Consider the following 10736-nt stretch of genomic DNA (forward strand, 5'->3'; position numbering starts at 1 on the left):
TCCATCGCGATCATTAATCATTTTTACTTGCTGCACATCTTTCCCATCTCTATCCGTCTGTCTGGCCAACCTTTAAAGATCCTTTTCTCCTTCTTCCGTGTCCAACCTGGTGTCCATGTCATCATATGCCTCTTGTTTAGCTTTCGCCACCTCTACCTTTGTCCTACGTCGCATCTCAATGTATTGCTTCCGCCTCTCCTCAGTCCTCTCCATGACCCACTTCTTCACTATTTTAGGGTTCCAAAACCAAATCTCCTTCTCCCCTTTCCTAGCAGAAGGCACCCCAAGTACTCTCCTGCCTGCCTCTTTGAGTACCTTGGCAGTAGTATTCCAGTCTTCCAGGAGCTCTTCCTGTCCGTCTAGAGCCTGTCTCACCTCTTTCCGAAAGGCCACACAAAATTCTTCCTTTCTCAACTTCAACCACCTGATTCACCTTTATCTTCTTAATGTTCCTACTCCCTACCAGAGTCATCCTACACACCACCATCTTTTACTGTCGAGCTACACTCTCCCCTACCACTACTATACAGTCAGTCACCTCCTTGTGATTACATCGTCTGCACAAAATATAATCCACCTGCATGCTTCGACCTCCGCTCATGTAGTTACTCTCTGTTCCTGTCTCTTCTAGAAATAAGTGTTCGCCACTGCCAATTCCATCCTTTTTGCGAAGTCCATCACCATCTGACCCTCAAAGTTCCTCTGCTGAATGCCATACTTACCCATCACTTCATCACCCGTTTCCTTCGCCAACATATCCATTGAAATCTTCACCAATCATATCTCTCTCGCTCTCTCGCTCTCTCGCTCTCTCTCTCTCTCTCTCTCTCTCTCTCTCGCTCTCTCTCTCTCTCTCTCTAGGATGCTCAGGACGACTACGTCTAGTTCCTTCCACAATTTCTTTTTCACATCCTACCCGTGGGGCATAGCCACTAATCACATTATACACAATATCCTCAATTTCACATCATCATCACTCAATCTGATACTCTTTTCACCTCTAACAGATGCTTCACCAGCTCTTTTTTTTTTTTTAAATAACACCTACTCCATTTCCCTTCCCATGCACAATATATCAACCTTTCTCCTAATCACCATGCCAACTAACTCCTGAGCTTTTCCTGCCATAGTTACAACATTCAAAGTCCCTACACACAGTTCTAGGGACTTGCTGGCATGCCTCCTCTTCTTCTGCTGACCAAGCCGCTTTCCTCCTCTTTTTTTTGTCTTCGACCTAATTATCTGACTTTCTACCAAAGCCTTGCAGATTAACAGTGCTGGAGGCGGGCGTAGTTAGCCCGGGCCGTGACCTATCCGTTATGGGATTTGTTTGATGAATGCTCATATATGTTTGGCACAGTTTTTACGCCGGATACCCTTCTTGCTGCAACCTTCTGCATTTATCCGGGCTTGGGATCAGCCTACAAGTCGCACAGGAATTTTGCCCCCTTTCAGGCTGCAGATCGTCAAAACAAGCAATCAAATTAGGTGTTGCACATCTGATACACAATTCACTTACTACCTGATCTATGTTAGTTAAAGTCAGATAGAAGCAATGAAATAAAGACAGTCAGCACATCAGGTACACAAATCACATACTACCTGTGTGAAAATATAAAGGCTATGGCGATTTAAAGGATATGTGGATGGAAGGGGTTCAAACCACAATGGACCACCCTCTAGTAGTTCAAGGTTGAGTCCACGTTCGATGTTTGGTCCTCGTTGTATGTGCTACGTAAATAATGTTGTTAGCACTCTAGGTTAGGCTAACCTAGGCTGAGCAGCTTCAACGCGAGCGATACGGCTCCAATTTGAGTACTAAGATAAGACTTGGTAAATTTCCGATAAGTCCTCACAGCCCTCGTTGTACAAGTTGTGAAGTTACTCACGTTCGATGTTGCTTCAACAGCACGGTTTGATAACAAATGCGTCTCGTTGTTAGCCAGCTAAGCTCGACTAGGCCGAGAAGCAAGTTTTGGTGACGTTTCCACCTTTCCAACTTCCTAATAAGTACTCACGGTCCTCGTTCTAAACGAAACGTAGGGTTTTGCAGGCCGTGTAAGTACTAACATTTGATGTTTAACTCCTCACCAAATATTTGATTACAAACATGACTTTATGTTATCGAGCTAGACTAGGCTAAGCTAGGCCTCGCAGCTTCACCACGAACGAACAGGGCTCCAATTTGGGTACTAAGATTACACAGGTGATGATTTTAGTCCACTGAAGTCATCACCAGAGGCGTCCCACGTTTAGTATACACAACATTCAGTCCAAATTCAGCAGGATTTCTTTATTGTACGGTTGTGTAGCCTCCAAGAATTCCAAAAAATTGGGGAATATACATATTTTTCATTTTATTTTTTTAAATTGCTGCTTTTAATTAATTGCATTGATTAATATTCTTCCAAACAATGGGAGAATATTCTTTAATACAATTAATTAAAAGCAGCAATTAAAAAAAATGAATACCTACATTTCAGAGTCTCAAACTGCCGGAGTTTGCCAAATAAAGCTTCTGCTCCATAGTAAAAGAAATCTTTCTAAAGTTTATAAATTAGTTTTCTGTACTAAATCAACGCATCTAGTAATCACCAGATGGGAAGATCTCTCCATGTCTGCTCACCATAACTGCTGGATACATTTACAGTACAATTACAAAAAAATACATATCTACATCTCATACAATGTAAAACACTCCATTGAGTACATTTTACTCAGTACACTGTGCATAAATTGGACTTTTGGCCATTAAATATTTGTGTGCAATTCACCCAAAATACCCCAGATACCCATTTTCATGCGATATGGGAATGCATACCAATTCAATGCTTCTGGACTTTGGTTATGCAAAAACTATCTCATAGTTTGAACTTTACGATTCCACTTTCCCCTAGAGTGTGCATACTTGTTGACTTAGTCTAAGTGACCTTCCAAATATACACAATCATTCCTCTTCGCGTTAACTATTGGTCAGAAAACAATTCTATTAGACTGGAAAAACAAACGAGCCATGAACGATCAATGGTTTTATCTTATTCAAGAATATTATTAGTTGGAAAAAAACAGCAAAATGAGATTATCATTTATTCATAGACTACTGGTCACATTTTCTTAACATAAAATCTTGACTCTTGATGGGTTGTTTTTTTTCCCGAGATATGGTGCCTTCTGACAATACCAAGATTACTTTCCTAGACTTTTGACTTTTATATTCTTTGTTTCCAAGGTTGTCATTGTCGGATTGTGTATACTATGTATAAAGATATTATCATTATTGGTTTTTGTTTTTGGTTTTTTTTTCTGACACCTTGACCAAGGAGGCAATCTTGTCTTTGTGGATTTTTATTACAAAAGAAAGGAAAGGGTACAAGTTTCCTGAGTTGTCACCCCCTTCCACTAAAGATCAGACTAAAAGTCCTTTGGTTATATAAAAGTGAAAGAGACAAAACACAACAAAAGAAGACAGTTAGCTATGTCCAGCTGGATACACATGGAGCCAGAAAAAAGTTGAAGGTAGAACTAATAAAAATAATACTCGATATATGTGCATAACATAAATCTGCCAACACAGTTTTCCCCCTTTTGATTAATCCAACCTAATCAGTCTACTACTACATCAGTAAACCCTACTAATTAAAATCATCAAAACACTAAAAACAAACCCAAACTAATAACTAAGCAATAACAATCTCAAAGCAAATGCAAAGCAACAAAATACCAAACAATGTAGAAGAAAAGAAAGTCAAACAAAAAGTAAAGCGAAGATATAAAAATGAAACAGCAAATCATCATACATCATCAAAACAACAACCTCACAGTCATCCAGCAATTGATTCCACTGGGTTAAGAAAATGATCATTAGTGGGTCGTTGTCTGGTATGTAGCAGATTCAGGATGAGGGAAGTAAACCCTCTTTCATAGAAGTTACCCAACTTTTTTAGGCTGACCTTTATGATCTTGATGAGCTTTATGGTTAGTCGCCATAGAAGATGAGGAGAGTGGAGGATTCAGGACCATCGGAGGCATTGGGACCTTCACACAGTGTAATGGATGAACCCACATAGCCTTTTCAGCAACTTTCACTGCAATGTTGGTCACAAGGAGAATTTGAAAAGGGCCCAGCTAGTGCTGATGCCTCCACGGTTTCCACCAGAAGTTCTTTATCAGCACAAAGTCACTGGGCTCGACGTCACGTGAGGGTCCAGTTGTCGCCCTCGGTAGTGCTGCATGAACTTGTTTCCTGACATCAGAGAGCAGGTTAGTCAACAATGTGCAATACCCGATCATGTCTTCGAAAAGGTGTGTCTTATCGGCAACCCGAGGATGGAGTCCAACATTCGGAGGGCCTGCAAATATGATCTCAAGTGGGGACAGATTGTGCCTCGGACGCACACGCATCCTCATATACATCAAGAAAATTAGCAGAGACTTGATCAAATTAAATTTTGTCCCTTTAGAACATTTACTCAATTTAGCTTTTAGAATCCCATTTTCTTTATCTACTGCACCACTGGACTTGGAATGGTAACATTCGTGCAGTGCAGGCCTTGGTTGTGGTAAATGTGGGGAGGTCATCCATGGAGGCTCTGACTGGAGGTAGCCTCAGCCCAGGTCTTATTCGCTGCCCACTAACCACCCAGCGAGAGGCCCGGAGGATGACCTCCATGGCCAGGGTGAATAGCAACAGGGAGATGGTACACCCAGACATGATTCCCACTTCTAGGTGCTGCCGCGTGCTGTATCGTAGTGGTGTACCCTGCCGTTGTAACACAGAGCTGGATATCGTTGAAGTAGGCTCTAACCACTGTTGTAAGCGCTGCTTGGACCTTGAAATAGTCAAGCACTGTCCACAGAAGGTTATGAGGAACTGAGCCAAGGGCGTTTGCTAGGTCCAGGAACACCACATGATCTCTTCCCTCTTTTTTGGCAACCTGAATCTGATGCCAGATGACACTAGTGTGTTCTATGCATCCGGTTCTATGGAGCCAGGTATTCCTGCTTTCTGGATTTACGTTTCAATCAGGTTGTTACCTCACAGGTATTCTGCATAGTCAGTTACCCATTTCTCTACTCATACTCTTGATTTCTCCCTAAATTAATTGGGAATGTGTACACTGGTAAATCCCTGTTTTTGCTCTTCCCACTCCCCATTTTATCAAAGTGCTTCCCTTTATTACAATATTTGAACGTCTCTGAAATTGTCAAACACTTCTCACATCTAGGCACGTAACAAAGTCAAAGTTTGTGAGGGGAGTTGGAGGCTGTGGGTGTCAGATCAGATCCTAGCACGTTTGTTCTGTTTCCTGATCCCAGCGCCCTGCCCCTCAGCTCTGCCTGCCCTCCTGAATTTTAATTGCAAAACATACATTCATCCCAATTTCTTTTAAATCACATACACCCATCTCTGGGGGTAATATTCCCTCTAATTTTTTTGTGTCTGAGTAAACATACCAAGACCCTGAGTGCTCCCTTTGATGACTGTGAGCAACATCAGATGTGTGCACTGTGGTCATGTCAGTGTCATCCATTGATTTCTCAGAAGATTCCGATTATAGCATTTCCATTCCCATCAGAAAATGAAGAACTTTTTTTTTTTTTTGCAAAATTACAATGAAAATTTATGTTCTTTTAACTTCACAATAATACATTGCTAACTAAATCAAGCCAACTATGATCTATAAATTTGAAAAGCCACTTTTAACTTTTTTTTTTTTTCACAATATCCGCAATCTGTTTTTCTTGGTATAAAATGGAGTTATTGCTTGCACAATATCTTTTGCAATGCAAACCGACAGCTGAATGATGCTCCCAATTTTAAGGTTATTTTACTCCCTATATTTAAAGGGCCACTGTCATGAAATGAATGATTTTTAGTCTGTTAATAATAAAAAAAACGGCAGCCAATATGAGCCCATGTGTTTTTTTTACCACAAAACATGATTTTGACGTATACAGGTTTTTGTAACTCCCGGCATGAAAATCCTCTCGGATTTGTTTTCGAGAAGAAGCAGGAAGTGACGTAAAGAACAGAAGCGCCCCCAAGTGGACTCATTTGTTTCCATTAGTTTTATCTCCAGGAAGGTAGATCGTTGTTCATTCATGTGGATTTACCCTTCATAAGTTTGCAAGAGACCCAGTTCGTTGTGAAAAATGGATTGCACGGGGGCAGAGGACGAGGGCTTTGTGGGTTCCAGATGACAGGTAGGTGTGTATACAGCTACTAAAAAAAATAATAGTTTGGGGGGGACCACGTAATCGGTCTCTCATAACGTAACAAAAGATCCGCATAAAAAAATATGTCGATGTGCGCATCGGGCTGCTGCGTTGCTTCGCCAGCGAAACCTGCGCTTTGGGCTCACGGACGGCGGCGGCTCTGAAGAACCCAGCCGTCAATGCCTCACTCAGCCGCATGCGCGCAGTAAAGGGCCCTGGCTCAACGGTGTTGTTCATCGCGTACTGCGGCGTCTATGCAGAACCTCCTAAAGCAGCCCGGCTCGGCTCCATTATAAGCCACAACGGCCTCAGCCGGTGTGGCTCATTTACGGCGCCGCGGCTTCGGCAAAGGCTGCACGTCGAGCTTGCAGACAGCGGCGGCTCTGAAGAACGCAGCCGAAAAAGCCTCACTCAGCTGCGTGCAGCGACAACGCAGTAAAGCACCCCAGCTCGACGGTGTTGTTCATCGCGTACTGTGGCAGCTACGAACAACCGCCTAAAGCAGCACGGCTTGCCACTGCCTCACTCAGCCGCGTGCGACGCCAACGCAGTAAAGCGCCCCAGCTCGACGGTGTTGTTCATCACGTAATGCGGCGGCTATGAACAACCCCCTAAAGCAGCACGGCTCGGCTCTGCCTCACTCAGCCACGTGCGATGACAACGCAGTAATGCGCCCCAGCTCGACGGTGTTGTTCATCGCGTACTGTGGCAGCTACGAACAACCGCCTAAAGCAGCACGGCTTGCCACTGCCTCACTCAGCCGCGTGCGACGACATCGCAGTAAAGCGCCCCAGCTCGACGGTGTTGTTCATCACGTAATGCGGCGGCTATGAACAATCCCCTGAAGCAGCACGGCTCGGCTCACTGATAAGCCACCTTGGTACCGAAAATGAGCCACACCGGCCGGCTGCGATGAGTCGCGATGGCTCATCTCTGCCGCGGAAGTGGGTCGGACGGGGAGGCGGTTTGGCCATGAACACTTATCATCTGAATATGGCTCGAAACAATCGTGTAATATTTACCCGGTAACTTCACTCTGTTGTATGGTGTTCTCCTTTTCGAAAAGAGGTTCCGTGTTAGAAGGGGTGTGTTCGTCTACGCTCACATTTATTTTTTCGTATAGGCATTGAAGTGAATAATGTTATATGTATTTTTCGTTACAATATCTATTTCGTTACAATATTTATTTTTTTATCTATTAAGGATGACACTTGACCTTTAAAATCCAGAATTAGCTTTTTGTGCTCTGCATTGCCTGTGCTTTCATCCTTGATGAGGCTATGCCAAAATGGAATTTTAACATTATACATCGTCTCATCTTGCACTTTCTACTTATTTTTGTAACGCATTTTTCAGACCAAACCTTTCTTCGTCGAAAAAGAGATCTTATCCAGTTCCACCGGTTTTTCTTCAATTATTCAAAACCTCCAACAGTCATTGGATCCTATAATAACAGCATTTATTTTTTTACTTTCACCATTATTATCAAGAGTAAACATAAGCAGCGTGTCTCGCTTGTCATCGCTCTATATTGCCCAGACCATGTTGCTAACTAAAGCACTGGTTGTAGACGGTGCTTGACGCTGTCATTGCAATCCACATTGATGGCCTGCTTAAGTACATAGATTGACTATGCTTTTTTATTTTGAAGTCAGGCTCGTTTCTCATGAGGGTTGGACTCCGCCAAGGCTGCCCTTTGGCAACGATACAGTTCATAACTTTTACGGACAGAATTTCTAGGCGCAGTTGAGGCATAGAGGGAGTCCGGTTTGGTGGCCTCAGTTTTGCATCTCTGCTTTTTGCAGATGATTTGGTTCTGTTGGGTTCATCAAGTTGTGATCTCCAACCCTCACTGGAGCGGTTCACAGCCAAGTGTGAAGCCGATGGGATGAGAATCAGCATCTCCAAATCTGAGACCATGGTTCTCTATCGGAAAAGGGTTCATGTCCTTTCCAGGTCGGGGATCACATCCTGCCCCATGTCATGCGCGAGGGGCTCAGAGTCGAGCTGGTGCTCGTCCACATTGAAAGTAGCCAGATGAGGTGGCTCTGATTTGGATGCCTCCCCGATAAGGTGTTCCACAACGTCCTATTGGAAAGAGCATTCTTTTAAAACTACTGCTCCCTTACTATATGCAGCAATGATTTAAAAATGGATACATTGTGAATAGTCTAAATTGGCTTTTTTTTTTTTTTTTTTTTAAATGTGGGCTTCTTCTTGGGTACTGAATATTCCATGTTAAAAAAGAAAAAGTGAAGTGGACCGTATCAGACCAAAGGGCCTTAACTTGCCAACCCCTGGACAAGAGCCATCAGTTTTCTACCTATCGCCAACTTCTGCTGTCCAACATAACTTGACTGAGGTAGCTGAATCAATGCATTTCTTAGTTTTCATGGATCTACTTCAAACTTGTTGAGATTGTTTGGTGCAAGTCAGAACAATTGTCTCAAAAGATTTAACCCACTATTTTGCACACCAGTGGTCTGATTGCTCGCTACATTTTCCTTGTCTCCAAGTCGTAGTTTGTTGGTGAAAAGCTAAGCTTATAGAATATATAATCTCAAATGTATCATTTAGCGAAAAAACTTTTTTTTATCATGCAAGAGATTGACAGGGTTTTAATTTTTCTCTTTTAGACTGGTGAAGCAGCAAGGCTTCAGTGAAGAGGAGTTCCATGCCTTCCAGGGGTGATGTGCTCTCCTGCAAAACTGCAGACTGTGGCAATTGGCAATTAATTTGTACATTTACATTTGTATGAGAATATTATATGCATTATGGATGTGGTAATATCAACTCATTTACTGCCAGCCATTTTTCAAGATCCACAGAGTATTGTGTTCTCTGATTTTCCATCCAGCATATCTACCAAGAAAGAATGCTCTCAATTTTCATCAGGGAAAAGTGTGATATGACTTTTTTTTTCTAAAACAATCAGTTGCACATAGATTGGTTTCACTAAATAGTAATTTTCTCTCAAAAAGCAGTGAAAACTAGGTTTTTATGAAAACACAATGTAAAGCATACTGTAACACTGACTGATGTTAAATGTTTAAACTTTACTGACTTGAACATCTTAACAGTGAATGCCTTCTGTAAAACAGCAAAAATCTTTAGGAATGGCATTCGATTGCAAAGTAATATATTTACTAATATACATTGCACCATGAGCAACGTCAGTCATGAGTAGGGATGCCTACTTTTCAGATTAGAACTGATAAGGTACCTTGGAATCTATGCCTATACTGAACGGTACACATTTTCTCTACTTTTGTGTGTTGCGTGGGCAAGAAAATATCAGATCCATTGTTTTTAAATCCAAAAACTACAGTGAAACCTCAATAAAACGGAGTACTACTCCTACTGGACTTTTTATTTTGAGGCCATATCCTTCCATATTACTTTATAGAGCTCGTGCACCTACATCATAAAATCACGTGATTTTTGTTTACGTCACCATATTGCTGGTCAAACAAACCATTGTTTCAAGTTAATTCTGTTGTTCAGTTTGAAAGCAGATGAACTTCGGGACACATACAAATATTTCGTTGGTGGATCTGTTCTCAAGAATAAATCCCACATAGTGATGAACACACTCAGATTTTTTTCAATAAAAATACCAATATTTAAATGAATGACCGCACACAAACTCACGTCCATTAACGTTGATTGGAAAAAAAATTAGCATCCGTACACGGAAACGTATTCCTGCCACATGGTTACTTTCGTAAACCTCTCCTCAACAGACGGTTTATTATTATTTTTAAATATGCATTGTTCTCAAATGAGTCATCTTGGCATTATAAATACTTCCTGATAATATGAGATTAACCCTCTTTGGACCAAATGAGATTTTGCTGAAAGAAAAATCTTATATTTTCAGAATATGATACTCTGGACTTAAAATTTTTGATTATATGAAACCTCTTGCAAATTTGCAACCCCCCAACCCCAGTCTGGTGGCCATCGAGGCCACCAAACGTGAGGCATCCTGGTGGACAGGTCAGGAGGACGACCCGGACGCCAAGCACCAGGATCCCCACGGGGCGATTCGGGTGGACGACCTCGGTGAGGAACCAAACGGCGAAGCAGGAACCAGACCAAGGCAGGCAACTGCTCCGGACGAGAACCTCCCACGCCGCGGTTGCTAGACGACCAGGGATTGGTTGCCACCGAGGCTTGGTCAGGAGGCAGCCGTGGATTGGTCACCAACGAGGCCAGGTCATGAAGCGGCTGGGAGCCATCATGAGTGAAGAGGATGATCCAGAGAAGGACCAGAGCCATGACCGCCACCATCACCATCACAGCCATCCCGAAGTCTCCAGCTACGGGGTGGCTCAACAGAACTCCCCAGCTCCTGTCACCGTCGAGACAGGGACGTGAGAAGGCGGCCCCGAACCGGTCGCCGCCGGTCCTCCTGGACAGGAACGTGAGAAGGCGGCGGCATCGCCATTGCCACCTCCTCCTGGACGGGAACGCGAGAAGGAGGCGGCAGAGCAACCATCGCCACCTCCTCCTGGACG

The 10736-nt window shown here is 43.0% G+C and overlaps 1 protein-coding gene across 6 annotated transcripts in view; it reads left to right on the forward strand.

Annotated features, from left to right (window-relative positions):
- LOC133500475 (cytochrome b5 reductase 4) overlaps positions 1-9293 on the forward strand; it is a 97853-nt gene extending 88560 nt beyond the window's left edge. For all 6 annotated transcript variants that reach the window (XM_061819160.1, XM_061819163.1, XM_061819166.1 and 3 more), the window contains one exon: positions 8853-9293. In XM_061819160.1, the coding sequence (XP_061675144.1) occupies positions 8853-8907 (55 nt within the window). In that variant the 3' untranslated portion in view covers positions 8908-9293. The remainder of the gene's footprint in view (positions 1-8852) is intronic.
- Positions 9294-10736: the final 1443 nt, after the last annotated feature.

The sequence above is a fragment of the Syngnathoides biaculeatus genome, chromosome 5 (assembly GCF_019802595.1).
Source record: "Syngnathoides biaculeatus isolate LvHL_M chromosome 5, ASM1980259v1, whole genome shotgun sequence".
Lineage (NCBI taxonomy): Eukaryota > Metazoa > Chordata > Actinopteri > Syngnathiformes > Syngnathidae > Syngnathoides > Syngnathoides biaculeatus.